We start from the raw sequence: 22,768 nt of genomic DNA on the forward strand, positions 1-22,768 counted from the left end.
GATATAAACATTACACTGAAATGTCAGAAATAATTCATCATGCCAGCATCATGTTACTTACGCTGTAGGGTGCTCTGCAGCTGGGAGCCGGCCTGCAGAAGGCAACGGTAGCTCTCCATCTCCTCCTTAGACTCTTTGCCCAGCTCCCTCTCCTCCTGCAGTGAGGCTGGGCCCATTCCCTTTATTGCTGTCACAGAAACAGACTGAAATAACGGTTTGCTTACAGCAATCTGGGGTTCATATCCTCTTCAGAGCGGTCCAGCCTTCCATAATACAACTTTATAAGAATTAGAGGTACTCGAACAAAAAAACCCATGAAGTTTTGGAGGCCTGAGATCCAGATGGGGACAGCCTCCTGAGGTTCTCGACCTTGAAGCTGCAGACTGCCTCCACATTACATCAGAGCAGAGCTGTCCTCACATCAACACAACAGCAGCAGCAGTCCGTTGACCTGTCACTGCCCCAACTGGGTGTGATGTCTTTTTCTCCCCGCGTTAATGGACACCAGAGTCGACAGTGTGTCCTGCTCTCAGCAGCAGTTAGCTGCTTAAAAACAAACAGAGCTCCATCTGGCCACGGCTGTCAGTCCCTTCCCCTCCCCTCTCTGAGTGTTAGTAGTGCGTCAGCTCTGCACCATGCAAAGCTCAAGAGTCTGCTACTGACCCACTGCCAGCTCCCTCCCTATTTTTCCCCTCCTCACACTTCTACTTTTTTTTTATGCTTCACTGTTAACAGGCTAAGTTAATCATCAGTTATTCTACTTTATTATACAACATATATCCACAAAAAGATTGACTGTTGAAAATAAAATCCTTCTCCCCTGCCAACAAGTTGACCCATGTGAAACACAGCCTTTAATACACAGAAATCCCATTCAAAAGCACAGAACAAATAAGAAAGGCTGTCATTGTGTGCATACAGCTACTGAGAGCCTTTCTCAGCCGAACTCCCCACTGCTCAACCTACATCATAACTAAATGGATCAGCAGTCAGCAACGCTGCACAAACTGAAGAGGAGAAAATACAGATGTATGTAAATCCCCACTTTCAGGCTGGAGGTTTTCTTCTGAAGCCACAGAAGGAGCAGCAGGACTGCAGCCACTCAGCTGATCCAGCTTAGCCTCTCTGCCATCTCATTACTGAGCAGCTGCTCAGGGTGGTTGCAACCTTGCGCACACACACACACACACAACCAGGAATCTTTGCACCAAACTAAAATTGCTGATGCATCATTTGCTGGAAAAAGAAAAAAAAACAAAAGCGCAATGTTTCTTTAAAACTTTCAACTTTATTACATAAAATCTTTAGGTTTTAGATATTTCAAAGATGTACATTCAGCTTGGAGGTACCGAGTGGTGAAGCTGGAGACTGAGAAGGCTGGAGGTGGCAAGGAATCCCTGCCCGTGGTGCCTGAAAGTGTCCACGTCCACAGAGCCTCTAAACGCTCCATGTTTTTTTTCTTTAAAAAAAGTGGCTCCAAAAAGTTGCATTAAAAATACAATCCATTCTTTTTAACATTTCATTTAGACAGGCAAAATATTAGATTCATATGTAAGCTCTTAAAATAGCATTTGAGAAGTCGTTTAAAGGTTACTCATTTGTTAAAGCAGGCAGCCCCATCTATCACCACCTTTTACATAAAGTATCTTCTGTGCCATGGAGTCTAGAAAGTACATGGCAACTGAAACAACTCCAAATTCACACCCTACACATGTGTCTGGTTAAGATTTTCCATTCCACTGCTTTTGTCATAGTAAGAATTTGATGTTTAAAAAAAAAAAAAGGAAAAAAATCACACTGTTAGACTGTTGCAAGTGTTCGGAAACAAATCAGAAGCAGCTATCAGTTGCACATAGATGATAGAGTTCTGGTTAGAAGTTTACACACATCTGTAGGAACATAATTTATTTTGGACTTAAGTTTACATTTAAACTTTTTTCACTCAAGATTAACATTTAAAAAAACAGGGTAGCCCTCTCACTAAAATCTTGAGAGATGTGTTTTAGTAGTTCTAAGTAAACAACAGGTTCCTTTGAGTCATAAAAGCTTTTGATGCAAGTTTAATTGTATTTGTTGACGTGTTTGACCTCCTTCAAAAGTGTTGATTTCAAGGCAAGGTCACATTGCACCCAATATATCTCAAATGTGATTAAGTTTATGAGCTAGGCTAGAGGCCTGTTCTATCAGTTATTTATTTTAAGAGAAACCAAGTAATTTAATTTAAGCATTTTTGGCAACTAATTTAATAAAAAACAAAACCCAACTGCTATAATCAACTATCACTATGTTTTGTAGATGTTTAACTTTATTCCTCCAAAAATAAGTTTGATAAAACTATTTTGTCTTGTCTAAATTCTTGATTCTGACCCTTTTCTAGCATCACACATTTTTCTGTTTTGTGACAGTGACCTTGGATTTCAGTTCCCATTTCATAGGTTTAATTTTTGGTGGCAAGAATCACTTTTCAACATCCATTATACTTCCTGAAGGAGCCTCTCCGAGCCTTTACCTCAGTTTCACAAAAATAATCTACTTGCTACCCATAAAGCAGGGGATATATTTGGAAACCAAGTAATATTTTAACTTTAAGTTGTTAAATATCCAGCTAGAATAAAACTAGTAGCTTGAAATAAATCCAAAGGTAATACTGAAGATGGGAATTTGGTATGAGACACAAATCTCAGTATTACCTGTGATGTCTGCATACACTTGAACAAATAGGTATAATTTTATACTGAAAGATTTTTGGTACCATTCTTTAAAGTGCAAAGTCTCTCAACTCATGAACCTTAATTTTGTTTTGAAATTTTAATGTAGATGCACACATTTCACTCTAGACATTTTCAAAGCCTCAAATTAAAATCACCTACATGCCAATTATAGGTGTATGTAAACTTATGGACAGGACTCTACTTTAAGAAAGGAGATAAGAAACATCTCAGATTTATTTAGGGAATTTTGGAGTCTACTGGGAAGGGGCTGCCTGTTTTTTTTTTTTTTTTTTTTTTCGGAACATCACAGACTGATGAATGGGGTTTATGTGGTCTAAAGCTCAATCTGGATTAAAACACTCCCCAATGTTTTAACCCAGTGGCACACTCCCAATGGCACAACGCTTAACATTCTCTGAATAATATAAAGGTACATGTAATAAAAATATAACCTTTATGAGTAAAGTTACACTTAATAAATATGCAAGATATATTTGATATGATTACAGGAGAAATTAAAATATTTCACAAAAAAGTATCAAAGTGTCTTAAATCATGTATCTGGATGGAATGTATAAAGAACAACAGATGAGAAGTTAAAAGAGGAGAAAAGGTGAATAGTTAATGCTATCAGCATCTCACAGTGACCCAAAGATATGCCGATTCTGCAGCTCAGCTCACAGAGCCATTTTACAACCGAAATTCATCTAAGGAGACAAAATAAAAATGCTGAGCAATAATTACAATTAACTTAGACTTAATCTGTAGATTTTCGTTTCATTGGTTATTGGTTTTTCTAATCTCTAACCCATAGTTTATGCATGTGGGTTCAGGTAAAATCAATGTGGCTAAATTCACAATGAAGAAACCAGTTTCCTAAATAGTGCAGAAAACGTCATAATGACCCGAATCAACAAAGTTCAAGTAAACCTGGGCTTCTTTACACACAGGCATTTGTGGCTAATCTCATCCAAAACATTCTATAAAACAAAGCCACACACGTATGCAGGCAGGCCTGACACCATAAGGCCACACTTTGTGGACGCAACCTGATCATTTTGGCTTTTTAGCCGATGTTCACATACATCTCTAAGCTATGCACACCACCGCACATTTATTACATTTCTTATCTCATAATGAAATCTTAAATAATCTGACGCTGGAAGATTTAAGCTCATGGTCCAAGTAATGCTTCGTTACTGGGGCACACTTTAATTCTTTACACTAACATGTTCCCACAAACACACTTTTTGGACTGAGTGGTAACATTTGATCCCTCTGTTAACTTAGCATTCAAAATGGATATCAGATTTATAGCAAAAACAAAGAAATAATCAAAAAAACGATTTTAACAGTCTGTGTGCTGCTTTCAGCTGCACTGATATCACATTTAGTAATGTTTCATCTGGAATGATTTGGATCTGTAGATGTGAAAATATCTTAAGATTTACATGAAAAAACAAAGAAAAAGAAAATAAATTGCAGAAATACAAGTGCAGCAATAAGGTTTAAATAAAAAGATTTGTAAAAGAGTGACTAAATACCAGAGAAGTGTATTTTCTGTAGCCTTCATGCAGATGTACCATTCTTGGAGTGGATATTACAGCTGCTTGATGAAACAAAGTAGTTAGCTACTGGCAAGGCAGCTTTTATATGTAAGCAGATATCAAAAAAGGAAAAGGAAGAAGGTTCATGCCCATAGTCTTAATTTTTTTTTTTTTTATAAAATATACTGGAGCACTGCTCTGCAGGCATGCGTTTGTGCAGGTGACTGGGCAAAAAAAAGAAAAAAAAAAGAAATCAAAACTGTTTAACCGCGCCCCAATGTCATTACATTTCTGAGATCTTTTCAATCCTCTTAAAAAATGGTCTTGTCTCGTCTTTGAAGTTGCTTTAGGTATGAGAGAAAATCCCAATGAGGAGCATTTTGGAGGCGTGACCAGGCTGCCTTTCATTCACGCTCCTTCAGGTGCTTGTAGGAAAGTGGTGTGACAGCATTCACCTGGAAACAGCACAGGAAGACACACTTTCACTGTGTTAATCATAAGCTGGAGAGGACGGAGGACAAAACAGTGTCTGCAAAGGAGCTTAAATCACCAGAGATATTACAGTGATCAGCAACAAAACAACAAACACAAAAGCTTACATGATTAAAGCTTTCTCACCACCGAGAGTTGACAGATATTAGTAAGGAAAATATCCCATTTCCCCCAATAAGCTGATTTGTTCAAGCTCAGCAGGCAGATTTAAACACAGTTACTGCTTTCTCTAGACTTTACCTGGAAGGTTGTAGGAGCTCACCCTCTGCCAGCTACAGGGAGAATAAAAGCCACGTTAAAAGTGAAAAAAATTGCAAGGAGTTGTAGGCTACTACTGGGCAGCATAAGCATTGGTGAATAGTGGTGGTTATGTGTGACCAGTCACCGTAGCATATCCTCAGGGGCCAGACAAATTATTAAGCACATCTCATATCAATTCACTATATTTTTTTATTGCCCTCCCAGATTATTTACTCCCCTGGATTTTTCAGTTACAATCATCAATATACGCTATTGGAATTTTGTGTGAAAGACCATCTCAGAGTTATATAGGGCTGCAAACTAGAGAAACTTCAACATGGCTTTTCAACTTTTGTACAAATAAAAAAAGAAAACTGTGGCATGTACAGTATACATATTCTAGCATTTTTTTTATTGTCATTACACTGTCACAAGTACAGAGAAACAAAATTAACTCTCTGCATTGTGCGGCGCCTCACCTCAGGATTCCAAGCATAATGCCCAATGCACAATGCCAAAGCAGGCATTACCTTTAATGCCTAGGGACCCAGCTGGGATACGAACCCAGGCTTCCTGTTTGGAGGATGGATGACTTACGACTTGCTAGCCAGCCGCAATTTGATCAACTTTGGCTTTCTTCCTGCTGCTCAAATGAAAGTTTGATTTAGGAAGTATATGACTATAGCAGTCATTTTCTGTCCTGCAAATATATTCACACTGCTGACATGTAAAACTCCTCCAGAACTACTATTGGTCCAATTGCACTTATGACATGTTGAGCACTTTCAGATGGCAGTGCCATCAGTGCTCTGGGTGATGTTTAAAATATGTTTTAGATCTACTTCTAAAATTACTCCACAACTATATTCCTGACTCACCAGTTGTCCAATGATGTTCTCTAACAGACTGTGAACGATATAATAGTGTTAGCTCTGTATTGTATAAAGACAATACCGAACTAACATTACACTAAGACGGCAAATCGTTTCAGATGACTTGGAGGTACCATAGTAAAGGGGGCTGAATACCACATGTTTCTGATTTTACTTGTACACAAAAATGTAAAAAAAAAAAACATATATTTTTTTTGTTCCACTTGAAAAATAACACATAGCACATAAGTTTGTGCTTGAAACAAGACAAGAGTGTTACACAATGTAGTCAGTATAAATGCTTTTGCAAAGGTTTGTAAATGCGTTTTTTGTAAAGTCATTTTATCCAACTTTGCTTGTAATTTAGATGTCTGCTCCCTGTAATGCAGTCGGGTTTGTAGGCTGTGGTTGTGTCAGTGTAATTGCATGCAACAAACACAAGTCAGCAATCAAAACTGCATCGTTTACTGAAAATAATTTAACAAAGTAAGTATGAAAAGCATAACGAGGATGCCTTAACCGAATGAACAAACTGCAATGTCACAAACAGCACATGAATGCTGGATAGTGGAGAGGAAATAAGTAATAATCCAAGATCAGCCCTGTGGTTTTACACGAGATAGAAAGCCCAAATAAAGAAAATAAAACTGACAGGAAAAAACAAAAAGGAAGGACATAAGCACATGCAAAGGGAGGTTTTAGCCGTGCATCCAAAGGAAGGCAGAAAGGAGCATGTGTCTGTGCAGAAACGTGAGCCCAAAGATCCTACCATAGGTGAAAATAAAGGATAATTTAACCTCATCAACCACAAGTTTTGACACAAAACAACAGAGATGTAAAAAGTGAGTCACTTCAGCCAGCCTATTTCGGCTTTACACAGATGAGAAAGGAAAAAAGTGTTCTTAGTAATTGCAGCTTACACACCTTTTAGATTTTGATTTCTTATTAAAAATTTGGTGTTAAAAATCAAGATGGGACACTAGAAGGATTTAAAAAGGGATGAGACCCTGATTAGGTTGAATGCCCTAAAAGTGGGCTAGTACCTGTTTAAAGGACAGTATTGGATTCATCTGAAAAGGTTCGCATGAGCAGGGGCCTGGCTGAAGACTGGGGAGACAGGGGGCCCCCCACACTCGTCTCAACCCGCTTTTTCTAGAAGGGTGAGGCAGAAGAGACTGTTGATTTCACTGCACCGGCAAGCACAAACATGCTTCTTTTTCCTCCATATTCTCCTCTGCTTGTACACTTACAAACATATAAGACAAACACGTTCACAATAGACTAAATATAGACAAATGGGCGGAAAATATTAGTCCTTCTGCCTTGGTGGACTATAAATATCCTCAAGGCAAAAAACTCCAAAACCCTTTAATGAAACATTTAAATTTAAATCAACTGTCCATACGACTAAATTTGACAAAATAAAATGTATGAGATTAAACAAAAAGAGAAAAAAGCTGTCGGACTGGGTAGAGGATCCAGGATGAGGTTGCTGACTCGTGTCTCATGCAGTTGAGTTTAGGTGCTTTGAGGTGCTGCAGTCACCCGACGGGACATGCGGAGGCAGCAGGCACTGGAGCAGCACAGGTAGCTGGTAGGAGACACTGACTGATAAAGCTGGACAGACAAAGGATGAGGTGCTGACTTGCACACTCAGCACAGACTCCCCGTCCTACTCCACACTGAAGGAGGAGCTGGCAGCACACCCCTATGTATTAGAACTAATTCAAGGCTTTTGAGTGCTTCTAAGCACTGACTGTAATTTAATTGTCCAACAGAGTGCGGACCATGAGCAAAATTTATAGAGGGCCAGCTTTAAATAATAAGGAGCCAGACAGTGGGAGAGGAAGGACACAGTAAGAAGGAAACAAGCAAGTTTCCGAGCAAACACAATCTTCAGAGTGAGAAGTTTGAGTGTCAACAGAGAGAAAATATGAGACCTCATTCGCTCCATGAGAAGCTGTGAGAGCTAGCTGTCTGAGAGAGCATGAAGATAGTAGAAGTCCCAGAGGATGGAAGGCGATGCTTCATCTTTGGGGAGGAAAGTACAGAGAGGAAGAAAGGGAAAATACCAGGGTGAAAGGTGAGAATGTGTGATATTGTAGAGGAGCTAGTTTGAGAAATAAAAAAGTTAGGCAAGTAGGAGAACCGAGCGCTTTAAAAGACAGGGAGGAAATCTGTTCAAACAGTAAAGAGAACAGTGCTACAAATCAAAAAAAATCTTTCATTTTCCATGTGTGATCTGAAACCTGGTTTATAATGGGAGGGAAACATGAAAAAAAACTTACATAAAACATTTCCACAGCAGCAAATATAACCAGCTATAGTAGAAACCAAAGGCTGATAGGATGTAAATTGGAAAAACAGCAGATCTTTGGTCATTTACCTAAATCAAGCTTAAAATCCACAAACAAATAAGCACGTAATCATTGGTACTATAAACAAGAACAGTTAAATTTTATACCCAAATCTCTTTTCTCGTTTTCTACACAAGCTCTGATGTTTTAGAGTTTCTTTAATAGCCAAGCCTTACACAGGTAAAGTTAATCAATATACTATTAGAGGTACTTTACTGTAAACATTGATTTCATAAGGTTTATGTTGGAAAAGTTTGATTTGGAAAATTATGAAAAAAAAAAAACACTGCTCTGCATCTGTGACCTGAAAAAGACTGCTACTTCAATTCTCCTAAATTGGGCTATTTTTTTATAAGTCACAAAAATCTTAATACTGAGATAAAAATGATAAAATAATTGCAATAATCACTATGTTGCAATGTCATAACGGCATCACAAATATTGTTTTTCAGCTATAAAATGCAATAATACAGCTATAAAATGCAACAACATTAATGAACCATCATGTTATAAAAAAAATAGTCATGAAGAATATTAGTACTCTTTTTAAATAACTGAAGGTGCAGTTATCTGCTGGCTCTTATCGGAAGCTCTGAGATTCAAGGGTCAGTTAATGTTTTTTCAAGTGATGCTTTTTCTTCTTTTTCTAAGGAATTCAATACATCCTTTGGGTTGTGGATGGCTCACAGCCACTCTATAGACTGTCCGATTTAGCTGACTTTACTCGTTTCCCTCAAATAAAATAAAGTTGCTCATATCAGAGGGAAATAGAAGCTGGCATTAATAGTCTATAATTTCAAAGGAGACAATTTTAACAATGTTGCTGCATCATAATCAAACATCCTCCATGGTTCGAAGTAAATTGTGCTTGTTGAACAAATTTTGAGATTTTACATCAGACATGTGGCAGCATCTACAATTGGTAAGTCGTTTTTCAAAATAATTCAAGTAACTCCTTGATGAAGCGGACTGATGGGATGTACTGCATGTCTAAATTGCTTGTATCTGCTCCTTGAAGATGTACTTAATGTAGTCAAGCAAACTTAGATTAATATGAGATATTTTTACTTTATGGAGGGGAAATTTTACTGGCAATTTCACAAAACCTCACTATAAGCTTTGATATGAACCTTTTACCATATGATAACAATAAATGACTTGACCTACAGATATATCAACATCAAATGTCTTAAGCAGTCAAAAACATTCAATCTGTTTTACATCCTTGAATTGGTTGTTGTGTTTTAACAGAATAATTCAGAGAAGAAAGACAACCAAAGTTCAGAAGACTGTTGGAAGCCTGCTCTTAAAACAATTCTGAGAAGAGTGATAACATTTCATTTTAAGCTACAAGCTTACAAAACTTATTTATCAACACAAAAATAAATGTTATGAAAGATCCCTAAAAAACATAAAGAACTGTATGCAGAACACATAAATAGATTTTAGTTATCTAAATAATACTACAGTAGAGAATAACAGGTAACATACTTAAGCTTATAATGACTGCTAGGTGTGCCATTAACAATAAATGTTAGTTGTAAATTAAAAATCTCTTCATGTACAGAAGTGCCATTCAGATTTACCTGTCGTGCAAGGGGTCCACGGGGCTTGAGGAGCACCACAAACAGGATCTCTGGCAGTAGACTGAGGATTATGAGCAAGATGATGACCAACCATGCTGACACAGAGCTTAGCATGTTGGCGAACACAAAGTACAAACGCTGGTGCTTCAGGAAAGGCCTGTTGGAGGACACACGATTTAGATCACATCATCTTTCATTGGAAAAGTAGGGAAAGGTTGGCTACAGCAGAAACTTTTGTGTGTTTGTATTTTCTGACCATATTATTCCTCCCCAGAAGAAACTGAAAAACACATAAAATGCCAGGGAACCCCAAATTACAAAGTGGTTTATCCATGTCCAATACCGGGTGTCCAGTGCCAGCTAAAAGGAAGAAAAAAAAAAACACTTAAGACAATATTCTTAATCCAGGTTTACAGGACTTTTTTATTTTAACTTGAATGGTTAAAGAGGTACTGTTTTGAACAATGCATATGCTTACCTTTAGAGTTACAGTGAAGACTAGCACGGTGAAAACAATAGTTCCATATGACCAGTTCCCAAAAACCTGGATTTAAATAAGAAACACAATGAGGTGAGAAGAAGGTACTGAATTAATTATTTTATCTCCCTTAAGTTTAGCCAGAGTGATATCAAACCTGGCCATTGTCCTGCAGAGCTGGGTTACTGAACAAAAAGCGAACACCAAAGAAGAAGACAAAGCCGTGGAAGAGTCCAAGCACGGTCCAGTAAAGGAATAGTTTCCACTGCAACATGGCATTCTTCGCAATCTGCCTAAAATAAGCAGCAAAAAAACAATCACTTTGTAGAAACTCACAAAATGAACATGAAGTTCAGCACCTGTAGGACTGGATAAAAGTTATATTTTAAACAAGAATTGTGTGCACAAGATTTAATTTTTTGGTTTATATTTTTAAAATCCCCACAAGCTAAAATCTACATAAACTTTCTAGCTGGATTTTGACCACATGCTTTCTATTGCTATCAATGCATCCTCGTTATATTTCTGGCAGGATATTCAACTCTATATGTCAGTGCTGGAATTTGTCGCAGCTTCGCTTTTCTGAAGCGAAATCAGCTCTGATAGAACGAACTTTAATGAGGTTAAGGTCACAATAATCACATAGCCTACTTCTTTCAAAAGACTGCGTCACTTCTCTTTTTTTTAAACCCATGTTTGCCAATTTCCTCCGATTTTGGTAGATTACACAGAACTGTCCACTTGCGGCTAGATTGTCTAAGCATAATGTCAATTCAAATATGAACAAAAAATGAATGACAGCATTAAATGGTAAAATGTTTACTGGCCTGTACTTGTATAGCGCTTTTTCAAGTCAGGAGACTTGACCAAAGCACTTTACACTACATTCAGTCATTCACCCATTCATGTACACACTCAAACACTAATGATGGCCTGTGTTAGAAATGGATTTTGCCTATCAAAGAAGAGATAAATTCTTCTTGGAACATTTGATTTCAGGGAATTAGCACTAATTTTTATTGCTGAAAATTGTATAACAATATTATTATCTTAAAACCATAGAATGGTCCAACCTTTCTTCATGAGCTTAACCACCACAGGCTCTACAGAAGTATATTTGGTGGGAATATTGCAATATTGTAATTCCAACTGTGAATAATTATATTGTAGTATATATGCAACATTATGCCTGGGTTTATTGTCCTCTTAGACCACCTAATTCTTTGAAATAGAAAAAGGAAATCTGGGAGCCACAAAGGCTTAAGGCTGCCATAAAGTTGTGTTTTTAACAATCCTGTTATTTGTAGATTACTACTGACAAAGAACACCAAAAGAATGTAGTTATCCAAGAAATATGAGGTAATTGACCATGCTGACAGTAAAGAATGTTTTGAGAACCTAAGGCGTAATTAATATAACTCTGGAAAACTGCCCAACTTTCAAGCAAGACAGTGGTAGTAGAATGCTTAGGGATTAGGGTGTTACTGCCACTGGGGCAGTTTCTCTACAAAACGTACCATACAGAAACTGGATGGCAACAATTATGAAGGAGGACAATGCCTAAGTTCATGGAAAGATACTTGTTCCAATATCACTAAAAGCAAAGAACAATTTTTCAAATGGAAGTTTGAAAAATGTCTAAATGAAAACAAAAGCTTTGAGAGTAATATATAACGTTAATGGACAAGTTAAAGCAAAAAATTTTTCAAATTTGCATTTTTATTCACTTTTATTTAGACTAACACACTTATTGCTTTCATAATACTTTTAAATTTCTGATTCTATTTTTTTAATACTGGGTTTGAAGAAATATTTTTAAATGCTTTTTTTTTTTTTTACATATAAAATTTACAGTTCTGGGAGTGAGAGCCTCTAAAGGGTAGAGCAAAATTGCAATTCTGTTAAGAGTGTATAGGCAAGAGGGAATTTCTCTTTAAGAGGGAAGTTCACTTCATAGGTTATTTGTTTTAAATAATATTGGAACAAATTTCTCTCTATGACATATTTTAACTTTATCTCAAATCAAAAGCTAGGAGGTTTAACACTTGGCCGAAACCATATGCGCCAATGATACAAAAAACAAACCAAACACACCTGTTCTGGAATAAATAAAGCACGCTACTGAAGGAACCTTTAAATCCAGCACATCAAATTTAGACCATTGTTAAAAGCCTAGTTTGTTCTAGCAACCTAAAATTATATTTGTACCTCCATTTCTGATGAAGAATATTTAAAACAAACTTCCCAATTTTGCCATAACTTATTGATGGCGACGGTAAGGATGTTTTTTTTTTTTTTCCGTATCTCTTTCCCTTCATCAAAATAATACTTCAGGTAGCCATATATATATATGTTGGTAACAGATTTAAGTTTTGGGATTCTCTAATGTTTTTGTTTGGTTTTACTATTAATCAAAAAAGGAAATATTAAAGGTATAGTAGAGGAAGTTTCTTTTTCGGGTGGATCATTAAAATAAGTAGTCTTCTAACTGTCAATCTTTCTGGTGAAATGTCTATGCACTCTTCCCCATTTTACTTAACTGTGGTGAGTCTGACATAATGGAAAGATTGCAAATCTTCTTTTGTAAAGTCAACTTGTATGGGCGATGCAAGCATCAACTTTTAAACAGAGAGTGCACGAGGAGAAATATGCTTGTACATGCTCTTGCACGCGTTTAATAGGCCTTCCCTCTCGTGAGCGAGTACAGGGTTGTGCAAGTTCTTTTTTTTTTTAAAGTGGAGAGGGCAGGTCTTTTAAAAAGTTTGTGAAAGTGCTCCAACATACCTTTAATTAATTGACAAAGAACAAACAACTAAAAAAACTCACACCAATATGATTGTATAGACATCCAACTAGAATTTATTTAAAGTGCAATATAACCAATTTACCTGTAGAGGGTAGAGTTTTCCAAGAGATCCTCAATGCCAATGTGTTGCTCCAAAAGGCTGTAAGCCAGGATGGGCATAGAGGTGAAGCAGATGTTGTACATCGTCAGATAGGCTGCATCATACAGGGGCTGGGAGGATGGGAGCAGGGGGAAGGGTAGGGTAAGGGGGAGAAGGAAGGGTGGGTCACTGGGGATTAATATGAAGGAGTAGGAAAAACTCACACACCAATACCTCTTCAAGAGGCCATATAAGGAAGCTTACAGACAACTTTTCTAGGCCCATTAAAGATCTGTTTTTTGATCACAAGAGACAATCAGCAGTTATTATTTAAAGTAAAACAATCCAATAACTCCAAAACAAAAACATTTAGTTATAATAATCCTTGCATTTTTGATCCAAGTTTACCTAATATGTACAGGACACAGTAAAGGAACGCAGCCTATAACTATACCTAGCAATAACTTAACCAATATACAGAGGCATGATAAAAGGTTTACAGTTTGACAGATTTATTTAATTTTAGCTTTTATGTTTTATTTCAAACAAATTCTACCTTCAAAAATAATTTGGTAAAAATAATGGAATAATTTGTTGAGTGAAAAAGGTGCCAAACTGACCAAATGATATATAATTTGGAGTTAAAGATTAACATACATATATATATATTATTTCAGTCATCTGGGTTTTGGCAACTACAACAGGCTTGAATAAAATGCTACTGCACTTTGGCTCAGTTGTTTTGGATTGGTTCTGTCTACTTATACTCAGGGGTCACTGGCAATTCTGAGGGCTCACAGTTGAAACCACAACTCTAGTCATCTCAAATGCAAGATTCAGGAAATGGCTAAACTCCTGGATAAACATCAAACATATCCTCAAAACCTGAGCAAACGTATTGCCTGAAATAAAATACAAAAAGTAAAAACAGGAAATCTTGTAACGGCAAAAATATTTTTTCACAGCACAAGTGCTCTGTGCTGTTCCCATAAATTCTGTTTTACCTTTCTTAGTCATGCAATTCATAAATATCTGAGAACACGAACATCACTTTCAGGCTTCACAGGGTAAATGGGAGAGGGTTATTTAAGGGGAAACGGGCTCAGTCACCTTTAATGCTTGGCACATTTTCTCAAGTTCATTGTTGCTATGAAAAAACTCACTTGCTGGGAGAAGCCACAGAAGAACTGGAACAAAAACTGAGGTAAGATGAAGCAAAGATTCTGTGGATAAAAGATAAACACATTGTCATAAATACAGTGTAATTTCTACCCGTATGCTTTATCTTCTATAAAAATCCTTGAAAAAAAGGCAATTGGTCAATTAATTATCCCATTTATTTGGTAAATACAAACCCTGCATAAATAGAAGTTAAGCAGTGAGTCATCAGAAAAATAAAAAGGAAAAATATCATTTTTTCTTACCTTGTAGAAGAAGTATTGCACCAGATGCGCAATGCGAACATAGTAAAGATGTCCATGAGCCAACAGAAGTTTCTTGAGGTGCTTGAGTTTGGGGATAGCATAATCACTGTTCTTTACTGCCTGTCGACCTTCTTTACCTTTAATACCTGAAAAAAGCATATTTAAAACAAACAAAAAAATTATTAATTATCAAAAGTAACTTAGATTTAGCGGGTACCTTCACCACATTTAAACTGATTTCTTACCAATGCCAACATGAGCTTCCAAAATCATGCTGACATCATTTGCTCCATCACCAATGGAGAGAGTAATTGGGCTGCCTTTAGAGTTCTTCACCAGTTTTACAATCTAAAGATGGAGGAACACAGAGAGTTATGTTTTAAAAAAGGCCCACTGCAAAAGTGATAAATGGAGTTAAATGAAATAACCTGACCTGAGCTTTCTGCAGAGGGGCCATGCGGCAGCATAGCACAGAAGTACAGTTCAGACAAATCTGCAGGAAGAGGTTCTTGTAGCGGCTGGAGTTGGATTCAGAGCTGAGCACCATCGATAAAGAAGCTCCGTCAATGATAAAACCATAATCGTTGCTGGCTACAGACCAACTCCTACAACACAGAATTAGGAATGAGTTAGAACTCCTAAAAGAAACATTATCCTTATTTGAAAATGTCTCAGTAAATGTTTAAGTCGTTTTAAATAATTCACATTTTCTCACTTTATTGCACAAGTACAAACCTGAGGATATTTATTTAAGATTTAAAAGAGATTGAAACACCAACTTGTGTTCAACTGTAGATCAGAAATCTTGAAGGTAAATGCATTAAAAGGGGAGCCTTAGAACAACTTGACTCTGGGGGGCTGAATACAGATACACATTTCACCTTTTTATTGTCTTTACAAACTGTTTTTTGTAATAAAACTAATTGTTAATAAAGTTGAATGTAGATTGACTTTTGAGTATTTGGTTACATTTATATTGCTAATTCTCCTTCTCAATGTCAAAGCAAGCTGTCAGTGATCTAGCTCCATATTTTGGCTGGGAAACTTGTCTATAAAGTTTAGTTTTTGTCACGGCATAGTACCAACCTGGTTATTCCTAATCTTACTGGTGGGGCATCTTGAAAAGCTTTCTTATGGTACTCCAGTAGAAGTTCAAGAAGTCTATCCTCTCGCCTCCCTCCTCCCTCCTCTAGAGTGCGCAAGGTTAGCTCAAGCAGTTCTGTGTTTTTCTTAAATAATCCACAAGCATAGCAAGTGGATTTGGCCGTCTCCATCTTGTCACCCGTTAGCACCCAAACCTTCATGCCTGCTCCCTGCAGAGCTTCCATAGTCTGTGCTGCCTCCTCCTGAAGCCTTTGGGTAAAAGACAAAAAAAAAGAAGAAGAGAATGATTTCACTTCACAGCAAAAAAACAAGTCAAACATTAGTTTTATCCATTCAATTTGTGAACAGGATACACCTTTATATTACAGCATATTAATATTACTATTTAGAGAACTTTAATTTTGGTTTAAAATATACGGAGAGAAAAAGAGTGTTTTGTGTCTTGGTCTTAGAGGATCAGTGGAGATAATCATTGGGATTGTTGGGATTTTAGTGCAAAAAGGCTTGAAAAATTATATATTACAAAACAATTCATTGTTTTGTAATAATTGATTAAACAGATTTAGGATCAAATGTATGAACCTTTAGTGCAGTGGTCTTAAATGCAATAGATTGGATCAGACGAGACTCATTAATAATGGTTCTTTTTTTATTTTAGGACAAAAGGATTTTTTATCCTTATCTGTTTTCCTCTAATGCACTTATTTAGATTTTAACTGAAATAGTTAGATGTTTTTATTTAGTTCTTTCATCCGTTTATATTAAATCAGAAAATCCATGACCATAAATCGACATTTTTGTTTTCATAATTGTCCCAAATATTTTTCTTTTAGATGTATTATTTATTCTCATCATAGGATTGGACTTCCTATGCTTTGTGAGCCAGGTTATGATATTATTTCTTGGCTCTTTCTTAATAAAAATGTATGTATTATTGCTCTATACTAGTGCTCAAATGAAAACAAATATCTTAATAGTTTGAAAATATTTGATTGTGGAGGACTGAATAATCCACATGGTGGCAGTGTAAATTGATACAGGGCTTATAAAGGGGTCAAACAAAGATAATCAACAGAAGAAACCCATAAATGTTACAAAACATTATGTTCAGTGCTGGTATTTACAACTTTTAAAATATCCTATATAAAAACTAATTTTGATAAAGAAAAAATGCATCAGAACTGACTCAGTTATATTTGTTTAAGTACAGCATGTGAAATAACACCCACTGGTCTTCCACAGCAGTTGCTCCTATTAGAGTCATTTCAGCCTCGACTTGATTGTAAACAGCTAAAAGCTTCTCCTCCCTGTCCTGCAGAGCCAATCTTGCTTCTTTCAGCTCTTCATCTGCCTTTGCATACTCCTCTGGGCTGAGAAGTTTGTAGGCCACACACAGTGTGCGATAACCATCCTGAACAAAGAGAAAAATAAAGTAATTAGTAAAACATCACAATTTCTGTTTAAAAAGTGACAGTCTTGATATGCAGATAGACCATCTGTTTTGCACCCACTGTTGCGTTTCGTTCCACATGCATACGTATCCTCTCTACCTCCTCCTGTCTGACTCGAGGGAAGATGGAAGAATCTGCTCCCTTACAGAAAAGCAATATGTCACCTGAACACAAACAAACAATTACACGCACACGGTCAGAGTAAGTATAAACATATAATATACAATGAATCAGACCTGTCTAAGGCTCACCTGTACTAGATCTGACCATTACACTCATTCGCCTTCTCACAGGGTCAAAGTTTAACACGTGAAGTAGTTCATACCTTAAAGGAGAACAAAAAGGTCCAAAATTAAAATCACTAGAATCGCATCAACAAATGTGTGCTGAGATTTTAAAGCTGTTAAAGCCTCACGTTTCAACATCTTTATTCCTGTTGAGAATTTTCATATTTTTACTTTCAAGGCCCAGAAATGTGAAGCCATACCTGCAAATAGAGACAGATAACAGCAAGTATGTAATTTCTCAGTCGTCAGTTCACACATTAACTTGTGTTCATTTTGATGATTAACACTTCAGATTATTAAACACTTTAAATTCAATTTCAAAGAAAATTTGAACATTTCCCAAGACAAATGAAAAGAGATTATCAATGTTGATATATGTTGCCATGATTATGCCATGCCCTCCCCAGTCAGTAGGAAGATTACTGACTTGATGACCGTCTAGGATAAAACTTTAGACACAATCCCAAAGAAGGGTAAACAACACAAGCTGTCCATACAGAGAAATGTATCAGGGCAAATTACTGGGAAAATAAGTGGATGGAAGAGAGATAACTGCAGCCCATTGAAGAATAATCCTTCTTATTACTTTCTCTTTGAGATACCTAATTTTGGGATTTCATTAACTGTAAGCCATACTCATTCAAATACAAACTTAAAATCTATCACTCTGTGGGAGCTCAATAAAAGGAATGAGCCTTTTTATAAATATATAATTCACAGAGATGCACTTGTAGATGACAAACTTTCTCTTTCACAATAGATTGATTAGCATTTAAAAATTCACAAAAGCTTTCTTTTTTACCTCATGGCTCCTTTTACAAGAGCAATCTCATCGGGTGAAGAAGCTATGAAGCCCCTCTCTGTCTGCGGTGTATGTAGGATCTCTTCGCCACCCCCTAAACCATCTACCTGGTCAATCTGATCTAGGTAGTTTGAAGACTCTTTCACCTGGACAGTGTGGCACAGACAGAGGGCACGAAGAAATAGCTCTTCCCTCTCCTAGGAACAAAAAAAAAAAAAAGCTATAATAAGACACTTCTTCTCAAAATAAGTGCAAAAAAAGCATTTTACATTTGTGTGCATCATATGCACATTTTAATCCGCATGTTCACTACATATGTTGACATGTCAAAGAGGCTACACATGGCTGACCTATGAAGGGTCTTTCTAACAAATGAGCTATGTAATGGCCATATGTTAATGCTTGTGTGACTTCTTAAAGCAGATGGTGGGGCAACACAACACTCACTCTGCCAGCTTTTTCCTGTATTTTGTTTACAGGTCCATCTGTGACGCAAAACCCATCCAATTCTGATCTCCCATCTCGATGCTTGTACTGGAAGCCATCGATGCAACACTCTATGAATTCCATGTTGTTCTGAGTCAGCGTGCCAGTCTTGTCTGTGAAGACATACTCCACCTGCAGGAAATATGATGGGGGCAAAAGCAATACCAGAAACAAAGAATTAGACTGCATTCATAAAATTTAAAGCGTTTCTTTATTATTATTATAACATTTCAGGTCCAACTGCTCAAAGGGTGCAGTTTTTTCTGTTATTTGGAGTTGTAAAAAACTAAAATTAGGGAAGGTTTAAATCTGCTGCTATTTTCTTTTTTTTTTTACAATAACATATCTCACATAATCCAAGTTAGATTTTGTCCAGGTTTTTTTTTTTTTTTCATTTTAAGACTTCAGTGAATTTAGGAACATTTAGCATTTTATTCCATAAAAATAAAATCCAGAGAGGAAGCTTAATGCAAATTAGAATTTGAATGGTTACTGGTCAAAAGGCATAAAGAGTTTCTTTTTTAAAGGTGATAATTTTAAAAGCAAATTTATCTGTCAAAACATTCCTGTGGTTTCGAAAAACAATTTGACTAATCGTAATTTGCATGGCAACTCCTCTACCTATCCTAGTACACTGCCAGCCGGCCTGAAAGAGAACACCTACAATTCTTTGCTTCCATAAAAAGATAAACTACACTTAAAAATATTTACAGTTTGTGTAAAATTAAAGGAGTGATAGAGTGTGCACACATAACACATCATGCATCTTTTTTATTATCACAGAGCATTTCGAACTGTAGCTGGGAAGCTATTAACTGCAGGATTTATCTAAAGAAAGTAGATCCACTGATCAAACAGATAAAATATCAGCTTTTTATAGTCCCTGTTTAAATCTATAAAAAGCTTCAGAGCCAAGAGGTACAATACTCTGCACAATAAGCACTTTAAAACTAGAATGAATTTACCCAATTTGGTTTATACATGTATATTTTACATCAGCATCAAGGGGGGAAAAAATTTCATTTAAAAGCCTCTTGCGATTTGATCTCCAGCCTGACCTGTCCCAACTCCTCATTGAGGTCCGACGTGTTGACCAGTGCCCCCTCTTTGATTTCAGGGTCAAAGAAATCTTTGTCCCATGCAATGAAGAAGGACCCCAAGAACTTTTGCATCTCAACAGTGACGTACATGGACACCGGAATGATGAAGTTGAAGAGCACCATGAAGGAAAGGAAGTCTGTGAACATTTTTAGGTACTGTGACATAAAATGGAAAAAAAGAACAAAGTCAAATTGAGTCATATAGTTCAATGGCTTTCAAATTGGGCATCCTCTATAATATTCACAATTGTAGTTTTCAATGACTGTAACTATAACTACTTATACTAATATTTAGTTAAAAAAACTAGTGGTGAGTATACATAATTTTTTTTTTTTTAAATCTAGATTAATCTCACTGTAATCTTGATTAAAATGGCTCATTTGAATTCTGCCAAACGCTTCATGAATCAGAATCAGAATTACTTTGTTAATCCCTTTGTGGGAACATTTATTCTTGCAGTGCAAACGTTTACAGTAGAGGGAAAAAAATAAGATTGTAATTACAAATACTATATAAGAATAAAATAAGGGTAAGAATAAAATAAAATAAGAATATGTGTGTGCTACCTAACTAAGTTAAAATATGTCTTTGAACAGGTTTCTCAAGCCAGGTGGCGCATTAGACAAGGAGCTCATCTCCTGTTTCCAAAATGCATCACAGACTGCTTCAAAATAACTGGTGATGAAAATAAATAATATTCAATAAGATGTATTTGTGTTTAATAAGTGTTTATTCAGATAAATATTAATTCACTGCAGGCCTAAATAATAGGTAATGATGAACTGTTTACAGTCAGTAGCTTTGTGTCAGTTAGTCCAGGCTCTATTTCTCTCTTTTCCACCAGTCACTCTGGCAGTCACTGTAATGTCCTGTGAGGCTTGACTAGCAGCAAGGGGTGCTGAGTAATGTCAAGATGGGGAAAAAAATCACCATTTTATCCTAGTTTTGTGTTTAAAAGGGTTGTCTATATTGGTAGTTTGTTCATGCTAAGCTAACATTATGTTCTGGAGGTTGTAAGTGTTGGCATTGGTACCATCGGAAGAATGTTTCAGCAGTTGCTTATAAAGGAACAAGCATTTCCTGTTTTGTTTTTTTTTTATTGCATAAATGGAGAGCATCGCGACTGAACCTTGGTTTCAGCGTGAGTTACTTTCCTGCTGGCAAACACGCTACAATATCAAGGTGAAAAAGTCATCATTAGACCCAGCTCCCAACCCAACTTTGAGAATAGATTAACGGCATTATTTTGTTTATCGCCTGATAAGAGTCTGGCATTAACGCTGATAATGTCAAACCGCTATAAAAAATGCAATAAATAATATAAATATATTGCACTATGAAATGTTGAATGTTACCTGAGCTAAAGTTTACATTAGAGGTGTCCCTCTATTAATTATTCAAGAATTACAGTAATAGATAACATTCAGGTTTGGTTTAAAAGTTCAGAAAATAGATTTTATTTAGAGAACTTAACTTGTAAGACTCATTAAAATTCAGTATCCATGAAAGTTGTGCTAATTTATATGAATTCTATAGAAAGCTATTAAATCTGAAATTTAATTTCACAACATAATTGCCTGATTTAAAAGAGTACTGCAGTACATATGGTAATATGGAATAGGATTGCAGCATGAAAACCACAACAGTCCAGTTCCAATAAACCAAAGAAAAAATATATTTAATAATAATCACCACCAACTGCAAACCTCTATAGAATTTCTACTTTCAACCTTCCACTAGTTTATTGTATGTAACAGAAATATATATGTTTTGACAAACCGGTTTGTTATATTTACAGCAGAAATTCACAAACTATAGTATCTTTAAATATTACCAGTCAGAAAGAAAATATAAAGACTTGAATGTTTTAAGACAATTTACATATATTAGGAATAATATATTGGGTAATTGGTCGCATACTGACTATGAACTCTGGGTCAACCTCTCTAAGAAAAGTAAAATCAGCACCATTTAGAACAACGATGTCATGAAACAAACCTACAGCAGCTGCATATTCATGAATCTGTGCCCTGTGTTTTGAGCCAATTTTTTTTTCTGTCAAAATCAGCTACCCCCACATTGAGGTTTAAAAAGGAAATATGCAGCAGGTTTCACAGTAAATAAAAACCTACAAAGAAACGGATAATTGCTTAGGTTTTAAAATTCACATTGAGAAGGTGAAGTGAAACTAAAACATCTTGTTAAGAGAGCTTTCCGCCTCAAACATGATTAAGTCTTAGCTTGCCAAGTACTACTTATTTAACTCAAGGCATTAGGGTTACTAGGAATGAAGAAATAAACAGAAGGTTGGCATAGGAAAATGTTGAGTATTTCAGATACAATTTGAGAAAACTTCAATCGAAAAATTGTACGTAGAATTTAACCTTCCAAAATTATTATTTGGAGTGGCTGTGCAACCCAAAACTGATCAAATTAATCTGCAATTGGCAGAATATCCAGCCCTAAAGTACTCTTCTGATTTAACTGCACCTGTTTAGGATTTGCTGTAGGAGCAGAAATTCCTCAGTGACATAACTTCATGTTTCAAGTTTTAAAATCATGGACAGAATTTATATTAATGTTTAAATTTAAAAAAGCAAACTAATCTCACCTGATTAGTTTCCCTCTCCTTCTGTGTTTTCTCATTGTACCATGGCTCATCATGCTTGCTCTGCCACACATATTTAAGTGTGGTGCACACAAGTGCCTTGCTCACCAGGATAGAAAGATAAACCAAAAGGAAAGCATTGATAGACCTAAAAGAGAATATTTGAGTTACAACAAACAGCAAATCATATGTGTCTAAATCAGTGTCTTGAAACAAACGTACTTCTCCACAGCAGACCGTTTCTGAGATTTGCCTTGGTAGTTAAGAGCCATTTTTGTCTCCATTCCAGTGTAAACCGCAACACCTTGAGAGAGGGAGAGAAAGACATAAAAAAAGT

General features: G+C 36.3%; 2 protein-coding genes across 10 annotated transcripts in view; both read right to left on the reverse strand.

The window, feature by feature from the left end:
- The window catches only part of mcf2a (MCF.2 cell line derived transforming sequence a), a 36,279-nt gene extending 35,665 nt beyond the window's left edge, over positions 1-614 (reverse strand). For 2 of the 4 annotated variants that reach the window (XM_038289589.1, XM_038289588.1), the window contains exon 1: positions 62-612. In XM_038289589.1, the coding sequence (XP_038145517.1) occupies positions 62-176 (115 nt within the window). In that variant the 5' untranslated portion in view covers positions 177-612. Of the gene's footprint in view, positions 1-61 lie in introns of all 4 variants that reach the window. The other 2 variants (XM_038289591.1, XM_038289592.1) reach the window with 2 other exon arrangements.
- A 2,361-nt stretch (positions 615-2,975) lies between these two features.
- Positions 2,976-22,768, reverse strand: part of atp11c (ATPase phospholipid transporting 11C) — a 60,525-nt gene continuing 40,732 nt past the window's right edge. For 2 of the 6 annotated variants that reach the window (XM_038289506.1, XM_038289510.1), the window contains exons 10-31: positions 22,654-22,735; positions 22,435-22,579; positions 19,781-19,978; positions 18,684-18,854; positions 18,237-18,433; positions 17,563-17,634; positions 17,399-17,472; positions 17,208-17,311; positions 16,926-17,107; positions 15,679-15,945; positions 15,026-15,197; positions 14,838-14,940; positions 14,593-14,738; positions 14,332-14,391; positions 13,172-13,299; positions 10,441-10,576; positions 10,284-10,349; positions 10,062-10,165; positions 9,806-9,962; positions 6,906-7,014; positions 4,991-5,022; positions 2,976-4,713 (exon numbers count right to left, since the gene is read on the reverse strand). In XM_038289506.1, coding sequence (XP_038145434.1) covers positions 6,910-7,014; positions 9,806-9,962; positions 10,062-10,165; positions 10,284-10,349; positions 10,441-10,576; positions 13,172-13,299; positions 14,332-14,391; positions 14,593-14,738; positions 14,838-14,940; positions 15,026-15,197; positions 15,679-15,945; positions 16,926-17,107; positions 17,208-17,311; positions 17,399-17,472; positions 17,563-17,634; positions 18,237-18,433; positions 18,684-18,854; positions 19,781-19,978; positions 22,435-22,579; positions 22,654-22,735 — 2,669 coding nt within the window. In that variant the 3' untranslated portion in view covers positions 2,976-4,713; positions 4,991-5,022; positions 6,906-6,909. Of the gene's footprint in view, positions 4,714-4,990; positions 5,023-6,905; positions 7,015-7,802; positions 7,894-9,805; positions 9,963-10,061; positions 10,166-10,283; positions 10,350-10,440; positions 10,577-13,171; positions 13,300-14,331; positions 14,392-14,592; positions 14,739-14,837; positions 14,941-15,025; positions 15,198-15,678; positions 15,946-16,925; positions 17,108-17,207; positions 17,312-17,398; positions 17,473-17,562; positions 17,635-18,236; positions 18,434-18,683; positions 18,855-19,780; positions 19,979-22,434; positions 22,580-22,653; positions 22,736-22,768 lie in introns of all 6 variants that reach the window. The other 4 variants (XM_038289508.1, XM_038289512.1, XM_038289507.1 and 1 more) reach the window with 4 other exon arrangements.

This window comes from Cyprinodon tularosa, unplaced genomic scaffold, assembly GCF_016077235.1.
Source record: "Cyprinodon tularosa strain WSP-4 unplaced genomic scaffold, ASM1607723v1 ctg27, whole genome shotgun sequence".
In the NCBI taxonomy this organism is placed as follows: Eukaryota; Metazoa; Chordata; class Actinopteri; order Cyprinodontiformes; family Cyprinodontidae; genus Cyprinodon; species Cyprinodon tularosa.